Raw genomic sequence first — 27,992 nt, forward strand, 5'->3', positions numbered from 1 at the left:
CACGGGGCCAGAAAAGACATAAGTGTACAACATTGCTGTGCTTTATGTGGAATTAAATGCTTTCTGACATCTTGGTCACATCGACTACATTGAACGATATGTCAGATCGGTGTATGTATCCGTTTACCGTGTCCCACTAGAGTCTTCGGTAATACAAAATCATGCAGCTTTCATTAAAAACATGCTCTCAGATTTCAGTTTGACTTTTATGGGATTACAATTTGTTAACAGGTTGTTGAGCTTTTGTCATTAAACAAATAACATACTCTAAGAAAAGATTCTGGATTAATCTCTATCAGCGGGACTGAATCGGTTTATAATAAATTCTGATGAGCGCAGGCTCCCCGGGCGGTTTAGCAGCTCTGTGCCAGGAGTGTGCTCAGCTTGATCTTCCCGTCCATGGAGGCGGTCAGACAAGTGCCGCAGTCCACCGCCGAGCACCAATCCACCGTCACCACTGGCGCTTTGTGCCCCCCCAGCGGCAGCATGCTTTCCAAAGCAGGCTCCCCATTGGTCAACTGAAAGAGAGGGAGGTGCACATACGACGATGAATTGCAATGGCTGCAAAGCAGTTTCCCTCTGGATAGACCATCTCATTGAGGTTTATTCACCCTGTAGATCAGCCCTCCGCTGCTGGAACAGGTCAGAACGTGTTGCCCTTCAGAGTCAAAGGCAAAGAGTCGACCTCGAGGGACCTGAACCTGAGTAGGAAGTCATTCACACATTTAGACATCAGCATGTTATTAAGTCATGCCAAGTTTATTTGAACTAATATTCCATCAGTTAAATTTGTTGTGGCGCGTTAACACCAGCTACCTGTTTGTATCCACTGTAGCCCGACAGCATGAAGGGCCCCGTGGCGTCCTGGGGTAAGACCTGCTCCGACTGCTTCACCCCACACCGATGGATGTTCCACTGGATGAACTGAACACAAACAGATATATTGCTTCAACTATTAGAATATAATACAAAATAACACAATGCAGTATAATATAATATCATTTTAATTTTGGTCGGGCTGGTCCTGTAATCCACTTCTTACTTTGTCTTGTTTTTATGTCGGACAAACGGAAGTAAGGATTTTATTTCATTCATCCCCAGAGTGCCGGAGCTTTGTGTGATTTCTTTGCCTCGTCATCGAAGGGATCGGACGTAAAACGTTCTGCTTCCAATGCATCTAAAAACATCTCGTCTCTACAGAAAGAGGCCCAGCGGTCCTCCTTCAGGTACGAGGTTGGTGGGGGGGTTCCCATGCAGAGGGGGTGTCTCACAGCACATCACTTAAATGCTCCGGAGGGGTAAAACAAACCGCGGCCAAAAGGTTTGGAGCTTTTGAAAAAGAAAATTGAACCTGAAAGTTTGAGTTTTAGTCTTTAATATTGAAAAAAATAGTGAAGAGTATTTTTTTTAAATCAAATTTAACTTTGATTCAATTTTATTGTTTTAATACAATATTTGCTTTCATTCTTCACTTATATATATTTTTATATTTGAGAAAGCATGGCGTTAAGATGAATTTGTGAATCTTGAGAAGATCGCTGCTAACGGATGTTTACCACAAATCAGCTGCTCCTAGTTTGGCCAGATGTCGACTTCTGTGCATATGCATCGATACGCTTCTGTGCATGAGCATCAGGATTAACATCAACTTATATGTCCACACTTACTGTGCCACCAAAGCTGATACTAAAAATACAAAGCTACTATGGTTTCTCTGCAAAACAACCAACGATGTTCCAAAATAAAACACACACACACACACACACACACACACACACACACACACACACACACACACCTTTCCATCTTCTCCGATGCTGAAGACGGTGTTTTCATCGTAGCTGAACTCCACACTGTAAACCTCTCCGTCGTGTGCTCTCCAGCTCATGGCGCTCTCGTACCGCTGCATGTCTACGGCACAAGGCGTGTGGTTCTCATGTAAATGTTAGAGAACATGCTCGATAATGTTGGATACAAATGATCCCGAATGCATAAAATACTGACCAAACAGTCTGATGACTCCGTCAGCAGCTCCGGTCACCAGCAGGTTTCCGTTGTGGTTGAAGGCGGTGCAGTTAATAGCTACTGGTTCAGGCTCTAAAGAGAACTGGAGCTTAGGATCAGACAGAAAACTGATTACACTCCATCCGCAGGAGCTGAACACCCCAAATCTAATGCTAAACATGCTAATGCTAAGATTCATTATTGTAGGTGCTCGTAGTATTTGTGCACATATTAAGCTTTTAGTCTTGCTATGTAACGTTTATCATGTTGGTGTGAATAAACATGACATGCTAAATACCAGCACGCGTTGTTACTCAATGTTAGCATACAAACATTTAAATAACAACTAGCATGGCAGCTAGCACATACGTTACAAAAGAATATTTCTTCCTCGTCACGTAAACATGAATAAATATTCCAAAACATAAACAAACACAAATGCAACAGATGTGCAATATTTCTTCTTCTTCTTATTATTATTATTATTAGTGTATCTTATGAGGTCCTTTGATCAAAACTCAAGCTTTCAGAGACAAAACACTGTAATATTCCCCTGAAATGAACTGCTTTAACGTGAGCAAAGCTCACATACAAACAGGAAACATACACACGGAGATTAAAGCCATGATGCTCTATATCAGGGGTTTGAATTGATATTCAACAGGTTCCGTTCCTCATGCAAACGTCCGCCAGAGAAAAGAACAAAAAATATCCGATCTGGCCCGTGATTTACAGCCAAAATACAGCACATTGAAGTTGTTTCAACATCTACATGCTGTTCAGAGGCTTCCGCGTCAGGGTCTAAATGAATCCTCATACACACGTGACGGATTCGTTTGGCCTGCTGCTTACATGCTGGCCTGGAGAGTCAAGGAAAACCGTGTGCTCTGAAGGCATCTGGAGAACCTCCAGTCTTCCCATTCGTGGAGGATGTTGCGCCACTTCCAGAGCACACGCTCACACAACGCGTGTGCGCGCTCTGTAGTAACTATTGCTGATCCGGCTGGTTAAGTACCTGCTGTTTGACGGTCTTGGTGTCCCAGAGCAGCAGCTGTCCGGACACCGGGATGGGAAGTTGAGCCGCTGAGTCGACGCTTCCGGATCGACTGACAGCTGCAGCCGAACAGACAAAGGACGAACCGCTGGGACTGCAGGCTAGTGACAAGATGCTAGGAGACAGAGCCGGGACGCGCTGTCACCGTTTGTAATCCAACAACAAACATTATTCAACACTTCATGAAACATTTTAGTTTAATCCTCCCAGAACCAACAGGAATATTGTGCACTCATCACAAACAAATATATGAATGCGTCACACTGTTGTCTTGATCTCCACGTACACGTGTTCTGGTTGCACGGCTTCATCTCAGCTCAACAACTGGGCTGAGCTGCACGCCGCTGAAGAAAGCGGTCTGACTGTTTTGAAGAGAAATATGTACTGCAACAAACTGTATCACCGTGTTCTGATTACCGTGGGTGAGTTTCGTCGATGTTCATCTCGTAAAGGTTCTTCTTGGCATCCGTATCGTACAGCCGCACCGTGCCGACACCGCTGCCCAGTAACAACTGACAACACAGAGACCTGCCATTACCCTTTATGGTCAAGCTCCGCACGCCTCCACCCGTGACTTAAAACCAAGAACCCTTTAATATACTGATGAGCATCTCACCCACAGGGCACGTTACATAGCATTTATATACTCTTTTGATTTACAGCCCGCAATTGCCATGATTTGGGCTGACTGGCTTGTTGTCTCTTTTACTTTGTACATTTTATATATTTGGAGTTGAATTTTGTGTGACACATTTAAAGTCAGAACATCCAGTAATTCACAGCTTAAATTGTAGAATGTGTCGCAAAAACACAATGTTTTATATTTACTTTAGTCATTTCTTGAGCTCAGCAGTGAATTGATGAATCGAGCCCTTAATCAAGATACGAGTACAAATAGCAATGAGCTTGTGGGCCGTCTTGTTCCTACCAGCCGGTCTGGTTTGGTGGCCCACTCCAACGACAGCAGAGGAGACTTGGACATGATGGTGGCTTTGGTCTGCATGATGGGGTTGAATGACCACACCTGAGGAAGAAAGAAGGCTTTGTTATTATTTATTCATTAGTGTGCACGTTCTAAAGTAAACCCCAAAAGATATTTAATGCAGATTCACCTTAATGACTCCGTCTACGTCCAAACTGGCGACCCGGCGACCAGAACAGTCGACCCTTGAGAACGGAGGCACAAATGGACGAAAATTCATGTTTGAGGTTTAGTTTTCACTTGACTTTAGAAGCCAGTCAAGTCCACCTGCTGTTAAAATCTTCAGTTTTTCAGATGGCTTTAAATCCATGACGTGTTCGGGAACCGAGCGAGCCGGTGTACGTGGAAGGCAGACCTGCAGTGCATGATGGAGGAGTGATGCTCTCCGTACTCCTCCTGGCTGAGCTTGATAAAAGGCTGTTCTGTTGAGAGTCCTCCTCCCTCCGCCGCTCCGTACGAGCAGAGCTCGGGGGGCTCGCCGGAGGTCTCGGCAAGTGGCTCGACCTCTCCCGTCTCCGCTCTCCTCTCCGGTATCTGAAGACAACACGAGGACATAGATGGAAGAACTGTCCGAGCGATCACTAGCAACATAACGCACAACAAACTAGTGTTGATCATCGATGGGAAGGCCTTTGTAGAAGTGCCTACAGGTCATTAAGGAGACGGCCTGAGGAAAGAAGCTGTCCCTGTGTCCCCGTCCCCAGAGGGGAGGCGTCTAAACAGGTTGCTCCAGTCTGCAGAGATCTTCCCTGCCCGTTTGGAGGCGTATGGGTCCAGGATGAGGGGGAGACTGGAGCCGATGATTCTCTCTGCAGACCTGATGATCCGTCGTGGTCTGTTCTGGTCCTGTTCAGTGGCCGATCCGAACCACACAGTGATGGAAGAACGGGACCGGCAGCTCCTCCGGGAGGTCCTTCTTCCCGATGGGTTGATATCCCGAGGACCACCGCAGGTCAGCGGGAGACCTGAAGGTCCTCAACAGACGCAGTACTGTCAAGAAAGTCCAGCGTCATCTCCGCAGTTTAACATGAGAGCCGCTGCTCCTCCAACGTCAAGCTGTGTGAGACTGTCGGGCCAGAAGAGGGAAAGGTTTTCACCAGCGGATTGTCTGAAGCTCAAGAGTTCCTCCCTGCTGAATGTGATCAGAGAGGAGGAGCTGGAGGCGAGACAAGTGAGCAAAAACAGAAAAGGTACGAGCCGGCCACGGCACATCATCAGAAGCCGGTCACGGTGACCTTCAGGTTGTGTCGGGAGAGTCTGCAGCCGGGTGTTCCGGCTGCAGACTCTAAACTCCGAGGTGAGACAGAGCGGCGGCGTGTTGATCCATAGGGAGCCGCGGTAAACGCGGATTACGTATCTCGTCAGGCCCCAGAGTTCCTTCTTCCATAATCTACAGCCGTGTAATTTAATCAGGACACATGCAAAAAAACCACTGAAATATTTGGGTGTAAATGGCGCTGTAATGATTGCTGGCAGCAGCAGCTCAGTGCAGCGTGTGAGCAGCCTGCTGATGTTCTGCGGTACCTGTGATGTGGGCTTGGAGAAAAGCTCCTTCCTCTCTTTCTCGTGTTCTTGGATTTTCTTGTGTCTCGGGTGAGATGGCTGGTTGGTGGACTGGTTGGTGGACTGGTTGGTGGACTGGTTGGTGGACTGGTTGGTGGACTGGTTGGTGGACTGGTTGGTGGACTGGTTGGTGGACTGGTTGGTGGACTGGTTGGTTGGCTGGTTGGTTGACAGGGAGCTCTTAGATTCACTGGTTGATGCTTGGCTGGAAACGGGCTTCCCCTCATTGGCTTGGAATGGCTCTTTTGACTTTGCAGGCTAGAAAAGACAAATGCGTCTTAGAAACACGCAATGATCTCAGGTCGTCGTTCTGTCAGCGACTTCACTTCAGCACTCTATCATTTATAATATTGTTGAAAGCAAACACAAGGAATCAGATTCCAGGTTCCAAACAACATATATGTTCACTGTAGCATGATATATGAACGTAAACAATCTAAAGACAGGCGCTGCAGTCCAATGTAACTGCTTCGTTCTCCTGAACATCTTCACTACATTTTTTGTCAACTATACAGTGCTTCATATTTCCAGCAACAGAAACCGTTCAGGTGTCACAATATTCAGCCCTACTACTACTACTACTACTACTACTACTACTACTACTACTACTACTACTACTACTACTACTACTACTACTACTACTACTACTGTTTCATGTACCACTACAGCTACTACGACTACTACTTTTTCAAAGCTTTCAAGAATACTGATTCTGAGTACAAATACCAGTGTCATCTACTCCTCCAGCTGCCAATGGTAATAATACACAACCGATACTACTAAAACTTCTACTGGCATAAGTAATGCTACTGCTTCAAACAAATAGTACTTTTACTACAAACAACACCTATTTGCTTCTACAAAGCGGCTGTGAGGTTTAATACTGTGCAAAGTACAGACAGTATTTACAAGGAGCATGAATCCGAAAGGCAGAAATAAAATATCTCAAGTCAACCTTAGTAATGCATCATTATATATATATATATATATATATATATATATATATATATTCAAAATTGAATGCAACGTTTTCTATTAGATAAAATGACATTTTGAAGTTTTCTGTATTTTTTCAAGATATGGTGCCATCCTAAATGTAATCTTAATTTACATTACTTTAAACATATCAGTGTTGTCTCTTTGTGAAACTTTTTTTTAAACTAATTGATGGGTTTAAAATTCATAATTGAGTTATCAATAATTGTTACATTTTGATATCAATTCATTATTACTTTAGAAATACTCTAAGCAACCAATCGATATCTCACATTAGTGGAACTGCAGCTGATTTTCATCTTTCTCTAAATGTTCACCCACCTGCATGTGTCACGTTTTAACTCAGAAATACCTCCTTCAAAAATAGATCCGTTCCTCGTTTTTATCCCACTGAGCCTGTAAACCGGGTCGCCCCTCTCACCTGACCGCCTGGTGGGTCCTTCCGGCCCACCGACGCCTGGATCGGCGAGGACCCGCCGGCGAACAGAGGCAGCTTCCCCGGAGTGCGGCGGCCCTGCGGCAGGAATGTTGAGAAGAAGTTTCTGGAAGGGGTGGTGGCGGTGCCGACGGGGCGCTGGCTCAACACCAAATCCCTGGGGGGGGGGGGGTTACAGATTTTAACCACACAGCACTTAATGTAGGAGAGAAAACAGGTTGTCCGGGTGATTTGGGGGGGGGCTCGCCCGCCAGCAGCCTCCCCGGGTCCAGGCCCGACGTCCCGCGTTCCCACAACCATCCGGGGGGAGGGGGGGGTCACATCCGGTGACGGTGGAAACTGGCTGCACGCAGTCTGTGATTGAGCGGAGAACGGGTGGGCTGGGGGGAGGGGGTGTGTGGGGGGGGCATTGTGGGTGAAAATGGGGCGCGCGCATGGGGGTGTTCACGGGTATCGCTGAGTTTCACGTCTAACGCTTGCGGAGCGGCTCTCGCCTCACGCACCCGATAAGGCAGCGGGCGGCGGGCCGTCGCCCACAAAGGGTCGTGCGGTACGTGCGCGCTGTGCTCGGTCCCCCGGCGTGCAGCACGGTGGCTTCAGGACTTCAGGGGGATCACGAGCACATGAACGTTTGTTTAAAATCTGCCGACTTCCCGCAGTTTTGTGGCAAAGTGCGGACGTTTCACTGGTCCTTTGAGAAAACAAACTGAAAACGATGCTTTGTTCCCACGAGCGGTGGTCCGTCTCTTCTCCGCTGGCTCAGATCGCTCCACAGCTGCAGCGCCGTCTCTCTCCCCCCCCCGTCCGAGCGCAAGCTCGCCCATTGAGCCGCAGGTTTTCAATGCTTTGTTTAGAAAATGGCCACCGACCACGTGACTAAACAGTGTACCGCTGAGCGGTGATGAATCTTTGTGCATTTCCATCTCATTGTCAGCATCTAGAAATGCTGCTTGTTCTAGTCAAGCGTATGAAGCAAAAGCGTGAACGTGAGGCAGATCCGTATGAATGTTTTGTATAGAAGACGGCTGGTTGGAGGCGGATCGTGATCAGCAGTGGTGGGGATCATTAAGTCCTCTTTCAGCCTGTCACATCACTGGTTTAGTGGTTAGAGAGGACGATGTAAGGAGACCTGGGAACCCGACGTCTTCATAAAAAGACAGAAAATACAGTTGTTACGGACCCAACGCTGCTCATTATGCTCATTAATTCATTTAACCTCAGAGGGCGATATTTGCCAGTCATCTGCCAGTGTGTGAAAGTGGATTGCACTGACAAAAAACCACAATTCATCAGGTGAATTGTTTATTTGGCAACATCAACTGCATCACAGCACACAGTCTAAAGCAGCACTGTATCATTAACAATAAATTAGATAAAAGCGGTTTAAATGTGTATTTTGGATATGAATAAACATAAAATAATCCAGCTGTTCTGGCTGCTTTGAAGGGCTTCAACATCCCTGGAAGTTATTCCGAGATGAAGATAAAGGTTTCTAAATCAGACTGTTACAACGTCCCACGCGCAAAGAAAACAACCTAAAACCTTCTCACATTCCTCCTTATTCATCGTGCTGCTGCTTAATGCTGTTATTTCCCTTCCCTCCCTTTCATGCATCTGAACTCATCCCGATCTAATCGTTCATGTAGCAGGAGATCTGCTCTATTAAGGGGTTTTATTCCATAAAAATGAACATGTAAGAATCATAGTGAAACATTTCAAATAGAACACTAGTAAAACAAATGCAGTCAGTCAATGAGCTGACATAGAACAAGCTGACATGCCAATGAACCAATAAAACGTGTATCTGTCGTATAAAAATGAATCTTACAACGATAGAAAGACCCTTTAGGGAGAGCATATAAGATGGCTGCCGACTGTAAAGGTGCATTTTGTGTTTTTCTAAAACCTTTAAACCGTATCTTCAGCAGGGTCACTGGGACCGGCCTTATTCAAAAGGTATGGAACAAAATAATTAGGTAAAAAGCATTCAATTGTCTTTACGTCAACACAATGAACATAAAGAGCACGGCGGCCATCTGATTTGTAGCCAGTAATAATTAAAGACAGTGATGTAAGTGTCTCACAGGTCAGTGTCTCCAAGTCGGTCCATGTTCTGGACGTATATCGGCAGCCGGTGGTGGACCATCTCGTCTACCTCCCTCTGGTCCCGACTTTCCATCTGCAGAGCAAACAGCTGCACGAGACGAGACGGGTCAGAAATATGAAAAGCCCAAAGCCAGACGTCTGAATGAAGGACGTCTGAATGCATATTAACGGTAAAACAAGCAAAAGGGCAACGCGTCTAGAACCGTGAAACGGTCCCAATCCATTTAAGCGCTACCATTAAAAGAACATTAACAGCCTTTCCACAAAAGCCCTTCTTGTCAGACCGTCTAATAACCTGTGAATTCCTACCAGCGGAACCTGCTCCTCCCAGAAGCCTCAGAGCGCTTGACAGCGTTCTCCGTAACGCGAGATCAGCTTATGCCTCATTCATTAAAGAAACAAATTAAAACAGACGGGGAGCCACAGCTCTGTTGAGCCGCGTCTTCCTTCTAGTCTAAATCTTCTACTTGATTCCAACTGGGCGGCTTAAGGAAGATTTGTTTTCAGTCCGCACGTCTCCACTGGTCTTTGTTAACAGGACATGTACCACCGTCCTTCAAGGTGGCTCAAACCGTCCTTCCTCTCGAAGGTCGCAGATCCGCTATGAGACTTTTTAAGAACTCTTAATATCTTTGCATACTCACCAGCTGGCAAAGTCGCTCGTTCTCCTCAGTCAGACTCGTTGTCTTCTGAACTTCAGCATCAAAACTCAGCAGAACAGGCTGAGGTGACAACCAGTTAAAGACTGGGAACCAGCAGGTTCAGAGTTTACATGACAAACAGACAAAGTGTGGCGTCCTTATGGGTTCAAAACATTCTAGGGGTGTAACGATTCATTCACTGAATCGATTAATCGATTTATATTCCTGCGATCCAACTGAATCAATCTGTGCTCCGCAAATCGGCATTCCGGACGACATATATCGATTACAAATCGATTGAAATGGTACATCATCGATTGTATCGATACTTGGAAACTGCACATTGGATTTAAGCACAAAAACTGTGTGGATGCGTGTTTGTTTGTTTGTTTGTTTGTTAGCACTTTAGACACGTTAAACGTTACTGGACTCAGTCTACCTGTCTGTGACGTCATCAGTACCCAGCAGCAGCCGCGCGAAACTCTGAACAACAACAAAACACAGCGTGGAGGAGACGACTGCGAGCGAGACATTTACAAACCAACTTATCGATCCAGTGGAAACGTTTTGGCTTTTACAAACACGGAGGTGTTCTAAATAAGTCGCTCGCTGTTTGTAGAATATGTAGAAGACAAATAAAAACCACGGAAACACGAGGAATCTTTGCGGCCGTCTACTAAGGTGCCGTGGGATTAAACAACGCCGACAGTCAGGACCTCCAGCAGCGTCACCGCTGCAGCAGGTAACTCAGCTCTGCAGACACCTCAGGCCGCCAGCACCAAACTCAACATCACAGGAACGAGTTCAGCTGTAAAGACATGCGACCCTACAATGAGGTGGAAAATCCGGGGTTCTGTGAATTGATCCAAACATTGTGTAATTATTGTGTCATTTTTACATTGAGAATGGCACTTGATTCAAATAAAAGGTTAATACATTTGCCATTAATTCTTGTTTGATTGTTTATAATATCCATAATTAATTTAAACCTGATTTCCTTACAAGAAACAACAGGGATCTCAGAAACTTTGCCTGCACTGTCCAGTAAAGTGACTGAATTGATTTAAAGTCACTAAATCAAACCGAATCGAATCGTTCTAAATGAACCCAGATCGTCCAAGAATCGAATCGGCAACCATGAATAAAAATTAATCGTTACACCCCTAAAACATTCTTTACATTGTCTACTGAAGGGACATCGATCCACCGCTGAAGGATATGCATACACTGGAAGAGGACGGACAGGAAGTTGTGCAGGGAAACCAGGAAGGTGTCGGCCCACTGGCGGGAGAAGTACGGAGAGAAGGCCGGGTTCTGCTCGGGGGCGGGTATAAACGGCAGAATGAACCAGTCTCGCCACTCCACCTGACTCTGCAGCTCCGACGCCTGCTTCTGGAAAAACTCCTGGGTCTTCTCAAGGTTTCCTTTCTAGGAAGACGAAAGGACGCCGTTACGGTCTCAGGGGGGAAATTTCTAACCATTTCAAAGACTGGTGTGCCGGATTTCTCTGCACGATGTTACCTGGATGGTGTGGATGACATAGTATCTGTACAGACTGGTCCTCAGTTTAAGGACTGTGGATCTGTAAACGTCTTCCAGTCTGCACAAAAGACGTCTGTCCAAGTACAGCCAGTACTCCTTCAGACCACAGAGGTCAAAGCTCACAACAAACTGCTGGAGCTGCTCGATGATCTTATCCACCTGCAAACAGAAGATGTTCTGGATCAAATGCAGACCTCTAAATAAAAAGCATTTCTTAGGTCTTCACATAGCAGCTGGATGCATCGATACATCGTACCCTGAAGCCTTTCTCCTTGTCGGTTTTGATGTCGTTGTCCAGGTGTTTCAGAGTGCTGGTGAAACCGCGGTAGATTAGATATTCTCTCACATGTTCGTCCGTCCTCTCTACTGCAGAGCCCATTATGACTGTGATGCACAGGAAATAATAAGATCATTTGGGATATTGGAGATATTTCTGTTTTAATTGTAAGAGGGTTAGATTAACCCCTGGGGATAAAAGACAGTGATAACCATATGACTAATACATTCATACATGTCAAGGTTCATAACAGAAAATAACTAAAAGGAGGAAATTAAATAGAAGAGTGGATAAATACGCCATCAATACAAAAAGTCAATAGATAAAGAAGCAAAGTGAATCCATTTTCCATTTAGATCCCTGACACACGTGGGTCGGGTTAATCGTGGAGTAGAACTGTAACGTTCTCAGACCTTCTGCTCCTCTCAGGTGGAACTTACCCATCAGCTCGTGTAAAGCATGAAGTAAACGCTTCATAAAGTAAACGCTTCATAAAGTAAACGCTTCATGCTTTACACCACGGTGGCTCATTTGGATGTCTTCGCTCTTGTTTCCCCTAAAAGCTTTCATGCCAAACCCCGTAAACAATCCCACACACAGTTAAATAGTAAACAGCGCGTATTGGTGACGTCACTCAAGAGGAAGTGTCGCAAACGCTCCATGGAACGTTTATACCAATAGACATATATATGTCTATGTTAATACCTACACCAAACAAGTCATATTTAGTTATGTCTCCCAACATCCTTATACCTGCATATGTTTAAATAGCAAACGTATTGCGTTAAGACAAGAAAGGCTTTACATCGTCACTAAACGTTTAACTTACGCACCTCGGATGATTCTTCAAGGTGTTTAGTGGACTTCCGTATATTCGTCAAACCTTCAGCCTGCTCAAATAGAATTAACCTTATTTAGATTCAAGTGACGCCTTAGCTGCTCATAAAATGTGACATGTCTCCAAAAGAAAGGGGAAAACTCTCTTCCGGGTGTATTTGTTGTCTAGTTAACAATCACATGACCCGATCCCCTTCTTCTTCTTCGTTGCTGTCCTCGTCTTCTTCGCTTTGTTTAAAGTCAGTAGAAACCACCGTTACAGGAAAACGGCCGCCACCTATTGGGCGGAGTGTGAGACGGAGTTCTGCGTTCACACGGCGCTGCATCCTCACGAAGGTCCTCCAATGAAGGTCCTCCAATGAAGGTCCTCCAATGAAGGTCCTCCAATGAAGGTCCTCCAATGAGGGTCCTCCAATGAGGGTCCTCCAATGAAGGTCCTCCAATGAGGGTCCTCCAATGAAGGTCCTCCAATGAGGGTCCTCTAATGAAGGTCCTCTAATGAGGGTCCTCCAATAAAGGTCCTCCAATGAAGGTCCTCCAATGAGGGTGTGTGTGTGTGAGAGATAAAAAACCTAACGGGCTAATTAAATAACAATTGTATTTGTCTACGTGTATGTACGTGGGAATGAAAACAGGGTATTGTTGTGTTTCAAATGAGTGATGCCTTTAGTGGACCAGTGTAGAGGTTTATTGTGGTTTAGAAGGTCAGGATTATTCCAAATAGGGACAATTTGAAGGATGTCACATGTGTACAGACTGCAGAGGTCTAGACCTCTATGGCAAATTTGGGATTTTGGGCTATAGAATAATAAAATAATGATGTTGAATATAGTGGGGCACTGTGATTAACATGAAATAAGTTGATTTTAGGTGGAGCCAGTATTATTGCCTATCCCCAAAGTCCTTAGAATACCAATATATGCAAAAACCACTAAATGGTCTTTGGCAACACTTTTTTTTATCAAATAACTTCTTTTAATGGCGCTGCCTTCTTGAACTGAACCATACACCCTCGCCTCGCCTCGAGGTGGAGCAGGTCGAGGTGGCGGCGCCGGGACGCCTCGCGCTCATTGGCTGTCCGCGCGCCACCGAGGAGCCGCATAATGAGGCGGGCCGCCCGCTCCGCCGCCTCCCCGCCCCGCCCGCCTGGACCCCCTCGGCCCGACCCGGGGGCGCAGTGCCGCGTGGGAGATGATCGCCGCGGTGCTCGGCGGCGTCCTCGCGGGGCTGCTGGCCCTGCGCGTCTACCAGCGGCTGGCGCACCCCTTCCTCTGGGCGGACGTGGTCTACTACTGCAAGCTGCGGAGCTACGGCAAGACGCTGCGGGCGCGAATGCAGCGCGGGATCGTGTCCTACCTCGACTGCTTCCTCCACCAGGCGAAGGAGAACCCCCACAAGCCCTTCGTCGTCTTCGAAAACCAGACGCTGACGTACCGCGACGCGGAGCGGAGAAGCAACCGGTTCGCGAACGCCTTCGGGTCGGAGGGCTTCGCGAAACGAGGCGACGTCGTGGCGCTGTTGATGTTCAACGAGCCGGACTTCATTTGCGCCTGGTTGGGGCTGTGCAAAGCGGGCTGCCAGGTGGCCTTCCTCAACGCCGGCGCCAAGGCTCCGTCTCTGCGCGCCTGCCTCCGCAGCTGCGGGGCCAGGACGCTCGTCGTGGGCGCAGGTAGCGCGCGTTTCCCCCCCCCCCGTCGCTTTAGCGGGACCAGACCTGCAGATAGTTTGAGGTCCTCCGGGATTTGAGCGCTTCGCTGTCCTCGTTCACGTGCACGTGAAGTGTAACTTCATACGATCGTTGGTCCTTCTGTGCAGTGTCCTCCGCTCCATCGGGACGGGATTTATCAAGCACCCGATGCCGCTCTGTGTGCTCGGAGAACGCAAAGAATCAAACGAAATGTTTTTAATCAAGTCGTGTTGCTTAAAAACAGCAAAACGAAATGAAAAGATCCGATGGACCTGAAGTCAGAAGGCAAAGTAACTAACAAACATTGTGCGTTGTCCGGTTCTGGTTCTGGCTCTGACCGCAATATTCACATATCAACAGATATTGCCTCTATTTATTCATTTTAACTGAATGGCTGGCATTAGCTGTATGGATTTATATTTGAAGCAATTGGATAAGTAGATTAGTCCATAAACTTACACACCAATTGGAAACAACCCATTTTCTATTACAGATCATTGTTTCCATTAACAATGTAATAGCTCAACACCTAATTTAGTAAATGTACAAGTAATAATTAAGTAATCCAATAAGTCATCCGCTGATGAACTGATAACCTCTGTTAAATAAGACCTCCTTGGAGGTAAATTACAATGACCATCTTAACTTTGCACGAGCTTGTGTTTCTCATATTTTCCCTTCTTCATAGATACTTCCATTTTATACTTCATTTTATTTTGTATAACCCAGAATTACAAATTAGCATCTGCGGGCTTTATTCTGTAAACATGCAACATCCTCTGTCGTGAAAAGCCTCACAGCAGCACAGGAAGAAACTCCCCAACAAGTGAAAACCAGAGGAGGATTGTTCTCCCGGGATGGACGGACTTACAATGGTCATGTGTACAGAATGAATTACGTAATATATGTACAATGCGTTCAATTCATCTGACAGGAATGATTAAAAAAATTTGAGAATAATAAGTAGGTGTACAGCAGGACCACTGCAGGGACCCCCGTCAGACCCGACCCGTAACCATCCACAGAAACCGGTGCTGATGCAAAGCACAAAGGCTTCAGGAGGGGGAGTCTGTGATGTTGCTTTATGGGGACCGTGATAGTAGTGTGATTTAATATTAATAATAATAATAATAATAGCAGCGGGTGTCAGCAGGGCCGTGGCAGAAAGCAGGAACGGGGTCCGGACAGAACCATGATCCACGGAGACCTGCCAGGGGAGAAAGCACAAAAAACAAAAAGCAGCTGAATTAGTGATGTGCCTTTTTAAATGAGACGTCCAGGCTCACCTGAGCCAGCCCTAACTACAAGCGTTATCATAGAGGAACGTCAGTGGGTTCTTGTACTGTAAAGACTCATGTTGCGTGTCCGTCCCTGATGGAAGTGTCTTATCATGAGAAATACTATCAGTCGCACTGATAGTTGGCAGGCAAAGAGCACGAAGTACCCGGCTGGAACTCCTCCCGACCATAAACCGGTCCCATGCATCGGAATGGCTCGGAGCCCTGATTACCATTGATTAGGATTACGTACTTCTTACCTCACTACTCTGTTCCGTGGTCTGTAAATGATCACAACCTCGCACGCATCATCGGGTCTGAGGGAAAGGGAGAAGAGCTAAAATGAGCACAGAGTGGAGTAAAGCGCTTTGTGTCCCAAATGTCGCTGAGATAAACCGTTGTGTCTTCTTGATGCAGATTTGGCCGGTTTGGTGAACGAAGCGTGGCCTGATCTGAAGGAGGACAACGTGGCCGTGTGGGTGATGGATCACACGTCACCTTCTGAGGAGTTCAACTCTTTGCTAGATAAGGTGGAAAAAATGCCTGGAGAATGCTTAAGTGATCTTCCCAAAGTGGACATCATGTCAAACTTTGTCTTCATTTTTACTTCGGGCACCACAGGTACGGCATGAGCGTTATTTCCTTCAGTCATTCTTCATATCTACGATAGCCAGACTCTGCTCATTGATCACAATAACAATTAAAGGTTTCAAACATTAGGCTAACGACACTTCCAAAACGCCATATCCATAACAAAACCATTTCTATATAAGACATTTATATATTGGAATGTTAAAAATATCTGCTGCCCTCTTTCCTCCAGGTCTGTCCAAAGCAGCCCGGGTGGGTCACATGAAAGCCATTGTGAGCATGTCCTTCCTTCATATGTGTGGAGGCCGGTCCGACGACGTCATCTACATCACCCTTCCGCTCTACCACATGTCCGCTTCCCTTCTGGGGATCGGCGGATGCATACACCTTGGTGAGAGACAAACCGCTCCGCAAAGATTCGTTGTTTGAATTCAATAGATTGGGAGGTTCGCAGGAAACCAACGTTTCTTTATTGGTCTGTCAGGAATTGTGAAATGGCGGAAACAAAGCGCTCCCGCTCCGGCTAGAAGGACTTTGTATGGACATTGTTTTTGCCGCTGTATTGTCTCGCTCTGTCCTGCCATTTCCTCTCTACCTCCTCCTTTGGGTCCCAGGTGCAACATGTGTGTTGAGAAGGAAGTTTTCTGCCAGTCAGTTCTGGAAGGACTGCGTGAAACACAATGTGACGGTGGTGCAGTACATCGGCGAGTTGTGTCGATACCTGCTCAACCATCCCCCGGTAAGGCCGACCACATTTCACACAAGGCTGGTTTTGTGAGATTAAAATCAATATTTAAATACACAACCCTGGATACGTCTGCATGTTCTGGGTGGTACAACTACATTTGGGGCTTGTTGGGTTTTTGGGTGCTTCTTTGACTACCCTACTTTTTTTCACCATTGGGCGGGTTTCACACTTGCAAAAGGGGGTTTTATCTTGCTGGTCACATATTGTTCAGAAGAAGGAAAGGGGTTCATTGGGTGAAAGGAGCGTTGTTGTCTCAGTATCGCGTCGCTATCCTCAAAGAACTGTAAACTCTCCATTGGTAGAAAAGCTTTGAACTTGCTGAAGGCGTTCTTTACTCTTACAATCGGCTTTGGCAATTTGACCGTACGTTCCAGTCTGAACCTGAGACGCACGCACTCATGTGAGAGGAATCTCCTCGTGCGCCTGCAGGTTCCGGAGGAGAAGACCCACCGTGTCCGGCTGGCGGCAGGAAGTGGTCTCAGGTCAGACGTCTGGAGGGAGTTTGTCCAGCGCTTCGGTCGGATCAAGATCAGAGAAGGTTACGGCTTAACGGAGGCCAGCATCGGCTTCCTCAACTACACCGACGAGGTCGGACCAATCGGAAGGGCCAGCTATTTCAACAAGGTGAGTCGCTCAGTGTCGATCCCTCCGGACATGGACCTCGCCACGCTGTATTCCATTCGATTTTCAAACTTAAATATAAAGTGTTATGTTGTAAATATTTCCCCGTTAGAACAAGTTGTTCAGCGTTTTACTCAAACCAGCGACTATGCAGTTGGAACAACCGTGGTTGAAGAGTCAACCCATTTGATGTTTTGTCCTGCCGTATTTACAAAGAGTCCATCACCTACATGCTCTGTCTAAAATATATTTAAATCCCATCTAGATGTCATTGGACATCCATAGGCTGTTTTTAAAAAGTGAAAACGCACAATAATCCGTGTAAAGCCAACTGACTCACACTAAATATAAGTTCCACATAGATAGCACTATGATAAAATGTAATGGAAAGAGACTTTGAGTGACAGGGATTCAATTCTCAAGGATCATTTGCCATCATGCAGCAGGGATGCACATGAAGTTCTGCTGAGGCCCATTTTGTTGTGCAAAAAGAGAATATCACTGGATACGGATGCACAAAACAGAGATTTCGTGAAGCCTGTTAGTCCGATCGTGACATCCGCAGCCGCGGCTCATCAACTCCAAACGTATGTTTGGTCCTTTGCAGCTTTCTATGCCCTTCGAGCTCCTGAGATACGATCCTCATACATACGAGCCAGTCCGCACACCCTCTGGGAGATGCACACGAGCGCCGACCGGTAAGTGAATCAGGCGTCCTTTTACAACGTGGAAGTGGATCCTAGCTGAGTGTACTCCCTGTCTCCATCCAAAGGGGAGGCAGGGATCCTGGTGGCTCCTCTGACTGCTATGAACCAGTTCTTGGGTTACGCCGGGAACAAAGTCCAGTCTGAGAAGAAGCTGCTCAGGGGCGTGTTCAAAGCTGGAGACGTGTATTTCAACACTGGGGACCTCCTGATGCACGACCACCGGGACTTTCTCTACTTCCGTGACCGCATTGGAGACACCTTCAGGTACCGTCGCTGCCGGTTTTGTTGGTGTCTATTTCAACAGCCACCTTGTGACCGATGTTCGGTCAACCGACACGCTGTCGACACCAAACGTGCTTCTTTTCAGAGGTTATCTGTGCTCTCACCAAAGCCACCATGCTCGACCATAAAAACAAAGGAAAACGTGTGTTTGCTGGTTCACCGCTGAGTTCACCTGCTCCACAGCTGCCCTCAGCCTGAAGGCAAAGACCTCGTAATCCACACACATTAGAGACACAGGGCGCCAGTGTCCAATGTCCCGTCCTTTTTAAAAAATGTCCCAGAAAGCTCTATAAAGCTCTGCAGGGAGGCCGTGTCAGCTACGTGTTTATGGGCCTGCGGAGCTGCTTCTTCTGGCTGCTCTGCGTCCGCCAACAGTGAGTGGATCCCCTCCCCTGCCCACTCTTCCTCTCCGGGCCAAAGAAGAAGCTAGAGGGAGTGTCCATCTCTGTGATGGTCTGGATTTGGGACGTGACCTGTGCACCCTGAATTCTAACATCCAGCAGGTCGGCCGGAGTCATTTTTTGCCTTCGAGGACTTCAATATGTCCTTGATCCCCTGTGGACTCTCTAGTTCCACTACATCAGTCCAAAAGTTAAGAGAATTAAAATGCCAATAGGCACATAAGGATACAATGTTTCTAATAAAAACCAAGGATGATCAGTAAAACAGCAACACTGCACATGTTTTAATTGAGAAGAGCTTTTACAATCACTGCAGTCGACCAAGAAGAGGCTCCAGTGTGTTGAGTGTCTTCAAACACTGGCGTCAGACCCTAAACTGATGACATGCTTTAAAACCCCCCCCCCTTATCATGTGCAATATTTGAAAGCACTCTAAAGTCCAATCTATTTTATTATTGTTAAAAAAGGTCAAACTGCATCTAACCTGGTGTCCTACAGGTGGAAAGGAGAGAACGTTTCCACCACCGAGGTGTCAGAGGTTTTCGGTCCTCTTGATTTCATCCAGGAGGCCAACGTCTACGGAGTCTCCATCCCAGGTCTGTGGAATCTGTTTGTACGCCAAGTGGGACGATCAGCTGGGCCACGTTTCATACGCACCTTTTGCTCGGTTTGACCCTTTTTAAAAATCCGTTTGTTCTTTAGCTTTGTTCAGCTATCATTTCGAAACACAAGGTGAGTTGTGGGCTTTAAAGCTCACAGTCAGCACTTTGTGGACCCAAAAGGTTTTATCGTTTGCTCTTGAACGTTGAAAAATACAACAATGGATTTGGCTCCGAAGCCGCTCACCTTTCCAACGATGGGGGACCGTTGAAAATAAATGCGACTTATGATTTGGGGACCCAGCAGGGTACAATATTCAAGAGATCATTTGCACTCCCTTGAGAAATATTATATATGATATATTGATAAGATTTTCTTCACTAACAGAAAATCCTCAAAAGGGGGACGAATACCTCCCGAACCAGCTGTGCCTCCTACTTTTCGCTTTCCTCTTTTCGGACCTTTCCCCATGTGATAATCAGCGTGTGGCTCTTTTGCAATGTGTGTGTTTAGGATGTGAAGGTCGGGCAGGAATGGCCGCTGTCGTCTTGAGACCGGATCACGAGTTCGATGGACCAACACTCTATAAGCACTTGTTAAAAACCCTCCCTGCGTACGCCTGGCCGTGGTTTCTCCGGGTCCAGGTAGGCCCTGCAGCGATTCACTACCTGCGTATGTGTTTTAGATTGTAACGTATTGTTCATTTGTTGTTCTGTGTTTTTAGACGTCTCTGGACGTGACCGAGACCTTCAAGCAGCAGAAGGGGAAGCTGGTCCAGGAGGGTTTTGATCCAGAGGTTTCCAAGGATCCACTGTATTTTTTAGATGTCTCCCAGAAGGACTATATTCCTCTAACTGCATGTCTCTATTGCGACATTGTGAATGGAAAAATCAATTTATAAACTCCTTCCATTAATCCCCATTTCTAAAAAAATGTTTGATTTTACAGTCCATTCAATTTAGAATGCTACATGTTTCTTATTTTCGGCAGGGTTTGGCTACGGTGCCTCGCAGCTGCAGGCGTCTTCAAGCTTTACCGCAGGTTGAGCAGTTAGAGAGAAACTTGAGAATCCAAATTGTGAGACTCCCCGTTAACTGGGTCCATTTTCTGATTTCTTCACTTACAACCCGGTTTTCCTAACTGTATTTCAATCCATAAAAACCAAGGACCAAGTCTGGACCACCACCTCACAGTTCGCCTTCTTCAGGGAGCTGTTTTTTTTTTTTTTTTTTTTTTTTTTTTTTTTTTCTCAATGATTCAATATGGTAGATCAGCTCCTCACAAATATATATAACAAGAAACTCTATTTAGTTCCTTGTTGAAAGAGGATTCAAACTATTTTGACCTATAAAACCGCGTTCTTCTTTAGTTACGTGGTCAGTGCGTTTTCAAACCGCCTCTACTGAGCTCGACTCCAGAGAGAAGAGGGCTTCTATTCTCTGTTTGACTAGAGTCTGTTTCAATGAGCTGCTCATGCAAACTCAACATATTCAGTACTAATATTCTCACCACTCTGAGGCTCGCTTTGCCTTTTTACAGAAACAATGTTTATACATATACAATCCATATTTCCATTTCTACACAGCCTGCAACCGAGACGTTGCATAGATATGACAATTTGTCAAGTTAATAAACTATTTTGTATGTTTTTTTTATCCAAAGCGACTTGCATTGCATTTTTAACCCATGGCTTACATTTGGCCCGGGGAGCAATTAGGCGTTAGGTGTCTTGCTCAGAGACACTTCGACATGGAGCAGGCGGGGTTCAAACCACCAACCTTTAGGGTTCCAGCATTCCCTCTCTACTCCATGCGCCGCCCCCATGACAGGACTGTTGTACAACGATGGAGTTAGAATTACTTTTTTGTTTCGTGCCGAGACATTTTGGTGAATTCATGCCACTTGCCTATTAAATTGACTTCAGTATTAATTATATTGAAGTTTAAAGAGATAAACTGTTCTCTACATAAAAGCGTTTATGCAGCAAGTTTAAAACTTTGAAACGTTGTAAAAAGAAACTTTTTACACCCCAACGTGGACAGTTTGTTTTCTTCTTGTTTTGTAAGTGAATATCTTTAATTTGAACATTTTTTAAATTAACCTGTGATTATTGGACTTGAGTCTGCAACTTGAGATAAATTCACAAACTTTGGATTACAGAAATGTCTGTCAGAGAGGAAATGTTTCAATATTTCAAGTCAAATTTCCCCATGTGCTCCATCTTTTGATAAGGGACATAATTGATCAGTTAAATCTTAATATAGCTGCTCAGTTGATAAAATACTAAAAACTAATACTGTAAACATTAACCATAATAGAAATGATGTTTGTATAAGGTATATTTTATTGGACATGTAGATGAATTGCTGTATGACATTTTTACAAAATGAAATAAACTAATAATAACACATCTAATGTTTTGTAAATTATTAATCATTCTATGCACATTCTTAGTCCCCGAATAATCTGTTACACCTTCACAAAGTATAATTAGTACAGTTAACATGAGTAAGACTTTCTTTCCATTCTTTATCTCTTGACTCTCACAGCCCAGCACGCGGCAGCCGCCAGGGGTCACGTGGTTGGAGAGTCTGGCCCTTTAAGGAGTGCCGGTCCGGGCTCTCCCGGTCATGGGAGGAGTCAAATGTCGAGCAGACGTGGCAACACATGACGTCATCAAAGAGGGTCGTTGGTTTCTTCTGGGAAGCGCAGAGCTACTTCTGCTAGCAGGTGAGTGGGCGAGATACTTCACCCGGTGGTCCGAAGAGAACCGCCAGGTGCTCGCTTTTCACTGCTGGAGAAACACACACAACTGTGACGTCGCCCGGCGTTCCCACGTCGCCCTCCCGCTACAGCCGAGTGTGTTTGTGCAGGTGTGACGTCAGAGGCGCAGCGCGCGCGGCTAGCTAACGATGAACCGAGTGAAAGCGGTTGTATTCATTGGTTTCTAACAGACGCACGCGGAGGCGACACCTGTAGTCGGTCTCGGTCAGAGACGGGACGCGTGAAACGACGCTGAGACGCTCGACATAAGTTGTCGGTGTCACCGGGAGCGACGTGGTTGTCGAGTCGGCGTCCGCGTTAAAAGTGACCCGCCGGATCGCGCAGGAAGAAGCAACTAAGTTCTTCGGTTCAAGTCCTCCTCAGTCGTCCTGCAGAGCGCTTTCATTCGTTATTAAAATAAATTACACACAATTATGTGGTAATATTTCAGGTTCTCTATAATATATTTTTGTACGTGTTATTAATTAATGCTATTTTTATTGATATTAATAGTATGCTGTGCACCAATACGACGCCGCTCTCTGCAGGTGAAGTCTACTTGGCAATAAAGCTGATGGTGATCCTGATCATTTATCCGTCTTCTTCTGGTTGGAAGTTGTCGATTTTGAGTGTAGGTGTTCGGCAGAGAAGATGATGGAAGAGAGCGGCATAGAGACGACGCCTCCTGCAAGCCCTGTGCCTCCTCTGACGGTCAGCGCCCCGCCAATGACCATCGGTAAGCTCCACCAGCACACCGGGCAGGACAAACGGCCAAGCAGTTGATTGAATATCTTGTTTTAAATCTCAAAAGACTAATCAACCTTCTAAACATTTGTTTTTGCTGCAGAGTAAAAAAAAACAACATCCAAAATAGTAACATTATGGTTCTCATGTGCAATAAACTTGATTGAACAATGATTCGTCTTTGAGCACAGATACTGACAATTAGCCTCTGTCCAAATATGTGGTCAAGTCACTACAATATTATTATTATTATTATTAAAGCTTAAAGAATTCAGCATAACCGAGGGTTGACTGAAGACACCGTGTGTTCCAGGACTGTCCGGCACTCCGTCCCTGCCTGGCACTTGCTCCGTCGGCTCGGCCTCCGTCTCCACCAGTCTCACCCCTTTCAGCAGCCCCCTTCCCACACACCCCTCGCTGTCTTCCACCCTCCCCCCTGCCTCTACCCTCGCCTCCCCTTTCACGAGCAGCTCCCCCTTCCCTCCCTCCAGCTCCCCCTTCCCTCCCTCCAACTCCCCCTTCCCTCCCTCTAACTCCCACTCTTTAGCACACCCGGCCACCTCCATTGGTCCCCCTCCTTTTTCGGCCCCTTCCCCCGGCCCGCCCGCGTCCACCTTCCCCTTCCTTCCTTCCACCTCCCCCTTCCCTCCCTCCAACTCCCCCTTCCCTCCTCCCACCTCCCACTCTTTGCCACACCTGGCCGCCTCCATTGGACCGCCTCCTCTGTCGGCCCCTCCCCCCGGCCCGCCCGCGTCTACCTTCTCCATGAGTGCAGGTTATGACATCACGCGGGGTCATGCCGGCCGAACGCCACAGACTCCATTGATGCCGACCTTCTCCGGTCCGACCGCCGTGCCGGGTAAGCGCTTGTCTTTTTCTGTAACACACACGGAGCACAATTACCAGTCACGCCAGTTTAGTTGGTAAATGTATTTTCCAAACCGGTATTCACACACATACGTATGTTTTATATTTGCTTTGGTAAAAATAAAAAAGCAAATGATGCCTTTCAGGTATCGTGCCGGACCCCCTGGTGCAGCAGCCAGCCATGACAGGAGGATTATCTAATACAGGGTCTCCCATCACTTTCCCGATGGAGCAGGAAGACCCCCGGGGGCCCGAACACACCAACCCGGGTGGAGGCATCTGGGGCTTTTTCAAGGTAATACCGCCGCCCTGCCGACGTAGAATACATGACGTGGGGGATTGTTCTCACTTCAGTGGCTCTCAACAGGGTGACGGCCAGCTGGCTGTAGTTACATAGCGAACAGCAGCTGTCCACACCAACAGTTTAGCTGTGTATAAGGGCCCCAAGGGGTAGTTACAAAAGTCCAACTCCCAACAGCAATATCGTGTAATCATCAAACAAACGTATGAATGCTTCACATCGTTCGAAAGGTTCTTGGCTACAATATTCACTTATGCAGGGTTTTTTTTTTCAGCCAGTCTTTACTCTCCAGCGTGGTTTCACGCTCTACCCATTTGGGGTTATGAGTGGCTGAGGAAGCTGTCAATCATTTTCACGTGGGGTTAGTGGGATCCAATAGGATCAGACGATTCGAAAAAGTGGTTGAGAGGCATGACATGGCCGGACAGAGCCGGACGTGGTTAATAGTGAAACGGTGTGATTGTGTCCTCGTGCACTGTCCTCTGATCGTCTGTTTCGTCTGCGGGTCCTCAGGGAGTAGCAGGTAACACTGTGGTGAAGACGGTCCTGGACAGAACCAAGCACTCCGTGGAGTCCATGATCACCACTCTGGATCCGGGCATGGCTCCGTATATCAGTGAGTCGGCCCGCCGTCTCCTCTGCTTTATCCCCGAATGAAACCCGCTGACCGCCGTTTGTGTCGTCGCTCCAGAGTCCGGCGGGGACATCGACATAGTGGTGACTTCGGACAAGGAGGCGAATGTGGAGGCAGTCAGAGACGCCTTCCAGGAGGTTTTTGGGATGGCCTTGGTCACCGGAGAGCCCGGTCAGTCCAACATCGCCCCACAGCCTGTGGGCTACGCCGCCGGCGTCAAGGTCCGTTCCCCTCCTGCTTCTCAGCACGTTCACAACAGAAAGACCAGCGCAAAACAAACCCAGTCCTGTTGCTCTTCATCCTGAGGCCGCTCCAACCGGGGCGAGCTGTCTGCCAGTGTTTGAGGAACTGGAACCTTGTTCCAATTTTGCCAATTTATTTTCCTTAGCTATTAATCTGTGTTCCTGCTACTATTCGAATAATAAGAAGTTTCTTTTGGCGGATTGAGGGTCACTTTGTACGCCTTTTTATGCATTTACAGGTCGGGGCCCCCATCGGTTCACCCTTCACTCGTCCTAAAATATTTACAACATCCTAAACCACCAATTCTATTTGAGCCTGTTAGTTGATTCTAGTCAAGCTGATTCTGAGTGTGTGCGCGCAGGGGGCTCAGGAGCGCATCGACAGCCTGCGCCGAGCCGGTGTGATCCATGAGAAGCAGCCGGTGGTCTCTTTGGAGAACTTCATCGCCGAGCTCTTTCCCGACAAGTAAGAACAAAACCTCAAACCCACACACAGGGTTCTCCCTTCCAAAGCACGCACAGGTGCACGCGTGCAGCAGTCCCTCTCAGCGACGGCCCGAGCAGACAATTTTTGTTCTTATTATTTTTACCATGTTAAGTGTTTTGAGTGCCTTTAACACTTGCACACTTTTAAAACCTGGCTTGTTTGCAATACAAGCAAAGAGAAATCCTGTTTATGGATCAGTAGCACTTAGTAGTTCTTTCTGGCCTCCGATGACGTCTCGGCGATGTCACTGGATCCAGGAGGAACTGCCCATTTTTAGAAGCGCACAACATGGGCATCTACATGTGTGGTTTTTCACACTTCGCCCCTGAAGCTGGGTTCATGGTCTCTGTGCTAAAGGGAGAAAACAACGTGGTGCCGGCCGGGCAAAGCACCTGAATTGTCCATTTCTACAAAAGCTTTATAGGAAGGAAATGATAAAGAATGCAGACGATTAAAAGGCCAAACCCTTCTGTTGTGTCCAGGTGGTTTGACATTGGCTGTCTGATCCTGGAGGACCCTGGTCACAGCCTTCGCCTTGAGGTCTTCACTCAGGCAACTCCTGTGGCTCTGGATCACGTCCAGCAGGTACAGATCACACCCACCGTCATTCTAATCACCTGGTGGCCCTTGTGATATTATTAGTGTTCTTTTGGGGAATAATCTCAGATTACCTGCAAAAAGGACGTATTTTCATCAAAAATAACCGATTTGTGATGTTCAGGCACTTCGAACATGTTTAGTGGAACCACGCAAGGTTTCATCCACTGTAGCTGCAGCTTTGACTTGAGGGTCTGAACCTCCTCTCCTCACCGTCGGTTTCCTCCGCTGTGCAGGCTCAGTCCCTGACGCCCGCTGACTACAGCCTGCGCTGGTCGGGCCTCATCGTCACGGTGGGCGAGGTCCTGGAGCGCAGCGTGCCCAACGTCAACAGGGCGGACTGGCACCAGGCCGTGACGGGCGTGGCCCAGCGGCACACCATCCAGAGCGCGGCCAAAGCCCTGGCCGGGCTCTACAAACGGAAGCTGCCGCCCAGGACTGTGTGACGCCGAGCGGCTCCAGTGTCGCGCGCGTACTGGGAGGAATGGGGCGGCAGGGTTCCTCCACCTGTCCTGCTGTGGCGAAGCCAAATGCACATTTCATTGGAAGTTAAAGTTTCTGCTCACATCCCAACGTGTCCGCCTTCGATATTAAGCTTCCATGAAACAAACTAATCATCTCGTTACTCTCCTTATTATTTACAATATTGTGTATATTAAGTTCCACAACCGTAACCTTTGTCTAGAGGGGGAATGATACTCTGTTGGCCGTGGTACTCGAACGCGTTACCTGCTCACCGTTTCTCCTCGTTCAACCACCTGAATCATTTTCTCCACAGAACAAGTCTTGTGTGCTGAACAATGAAGCCTCAGCACGCCGTCTCAAAGCTGCGCTCTTTCTACTGATAGAAGTCTTTGAGAAAATGACTCTCCTGATTTTATTCCCTCAGTAAACATGAGTTCCTGGTCTCAGCCTCTAGTCTTCTTCAATACAAGCGGATGTTCATTTAGTAAAAGATATTTACAGTCAAACACGGACCACGTTGGGAGCGAGTTCATCAGAGCGCTTGTCATTTTTTTGGGACGGGGGCTTAAAGAGATGGGCACTAAAACGCAGGGTGATGACAGGTACCTTTAGAGAGACGGTATTAAAGCCACTAAACACTTTTTACCAGCCCAAAATACAAAAAGGAATCTGAAAATAAGCATAATATGTTGCTTTTACAGTTGGTCCTAATTGTAATTCTAATTATGTTACTGTTTTTATTTCTTTTTGTAAATAACTTCTTTTATTTGACGGTTTTCAGCTGTTGGCTCCTTAACCAGCCGGAGGACCCGGAGGCCAAAACTAGCCGCTGGGCCTTTGTTAACTCTGTATTCTACGCTTATTGCCGATGCCACAGGTAGAACATAGTTTTCTCTGTGGTCATTTGATTTACAAACTGTAAAATAATAGAGGTACTTTCATTCCGTTCAGATTTTCGGGGCCCTGGAGTCTAAGCTCCTAAAAGCATGGACTCTATAAGTTTGATCCGGCCCAAATGGTTTCCTCTGCCGGAGGATGGAAGTAGTCTCTCCTGCACGCTGCTCTTTCTTTATATATTCAGTTTAGTCATTTCCCCTACTGTCCATCCACTGAACCCGTTCAGGATCAGTACATCCTGTGCAACTGGGACTACAAAGGTCCGACGGCTATATGACATCACGTTTTACGTAGAATCGATTCCGTTTTTAAGCATTCATGGGTTCTGGCTTATTTTATTTCAAATATTTGCTGTTGTGTGCATCCCCTCGTTGGGTTGTGTTACCCATGAGTACTTGCAGCAGGATGATAACTGACCTGTGATTGGATTCATTTATTCTCTGCTCCTCTGGCAGTTAGAACTCCATCAGTACCAGAGGTCCTTCACACAGAAGCCTAAACACCGTAATTGTTCTTCTCTGTATGTGGCTTCTCCTAAATGTGCCTTTTTACACAAATAAATAAGTTTTAAATCCTGGTTGGTATCAATGCTACATGTTATTGCACATCAACTTGTAAAGATGGAATTCCTATTTTTCAGAGA

At 46.7% G+C, this 27,992-nt stretch overlaps 3 protein-coding genes across 8 annotated transcripts; 2 read left to right on the forward strand and 1 right to left on the reverse strand.

Moving 5' to 3' along the window:
* Positions 1-19: 19 nt before the first annotated feature.
* wdr91 (WD repeat domain 91) lies at positions 20-13,926 on the reverse strand. Of its 5 annotated transcripts, none has more exons than XM_078088357.1 (19): positions 13,795-13,926; positions 11,581-11,708; positions 11,304-11,483; positions 11,003-11,210; positions 9,786-9,868; positions 9,120-9,229; positions 7,021-7,192; positions 5,778-5,861; positions 5,565-5,729; positions 4,396-4,574; positions 4,171-4,225; positions 3,987-4,082; positions 3,476-3,570; positions 3,020-3,173; positions 2,005-2,113; positions 1,799-1,911; positions 817-924; positions 612-701; positions 20-518 (listed from the first exon to the last, which is right to left on the reverse strand). In XM_078088357.1, exons 2-19 carry the CDS (start codon positions 11,701-11,703, stop codon positions 354-356), a joined length of 2,289 nt encoding a protein of 762 aa, XP_077944483.1. In that variant the 5' UTR covers positions 11,704-11,708; positions 13,795-13,926; the 3' UTR covers positions 20-353. The 5 variants fall into 5 exon arrangements, with proteins under 5 accessions (XP_077944483.1, XP_077944486.1, XP_077944485.1 ...); XM_078088360.1 differs by lacking the exon at positions 13,795-13,926 and adding an exon at positions 12,435-12,680 and having other exon boundaries at positions 5,565-5,681; XM_078088359.1 differs by lacking the exon at positions 13,795-13,926 and adding an exon at positions 12,435-12,680 and having other exon boundaries at positions 5,565-5,693.
* On the forward strand, positions 13,473-21,762 carry LOC120831430 (long-chain fatty acid transport protein 2). Its single transcript, XM_040196831.2, has 10 exons — positions 13,473-14,107; positions 15,820-16,023; positions 16,226-16,384; positions 16,608-16,732; positions 17,171-17,365; positions 17,970-18,060; positions 18,135-18,333; positions 19,251-19,348; positions 19,866-19,996; positions 20,077-21,762. Exons 1-10 carry the CDS (start codon positions 13,630-13,632, stop codon positions 20,251-20,253), a joined length of 1,857 nt encoding a protein of 618 aa, XP_040052765.2. The 5' UTR covers positions 13,473-13,629; the 3' UTR covers positions 20,254-21,762.
* Positions 21,675-27,926, forward strand: prrc1 (proline-rich coiled-coil 1). 2 transcript variants are annotated; one of them, XM_040196833.2, is made up of 9 exons: positions 21,675-22,082; positions 22,732-22,851; positions 23,173-23,718; positions 23,873-24,021; positions 24,541-24,643; positions 24,719-24,882; positions 25,266-25,369; positions 25,873-25,975; positions 26,224-27,926. In XM_040196833.2, exons 1-9 carry the CDS (start codon positions 21,983-21,985, stop codon positions 26,431-26,433), a joined length of 1,599 nt encoding a protein of 532 aa, XP_040052767.2. In that variant the 5' UTR covers positions 21,675-21,982; the 3' UTR covers positions 26,434-27,926. The 2 variants fall into 2 exon arrangements, with proteins under 2 accessions (XP_040052767.2, XP_040052768.2); XM_040196834.2 differs by having other exon boundaries at positions 21,762-22,225.
* The last annotated feature ends 66 nt before the right edge of the window (positions 27,927-27,992 follow it).

Source organism: Gasterosteus aculeatus, chromosome 14 (genome assembly GCF_964276395.1).
Source record: "Gasterosteus aculeatus chromosome 14, fGasAcu3.hap1.1, whole genome shotgun sequence".
In the NCBI taxonomy this organism is placed as follows: Eukaryota; Metazoa; Chordata; class Actinopteri; order Perciformes; family Gasterosteidae; genus Gasterosteus; species Gasterosteus aculeatus.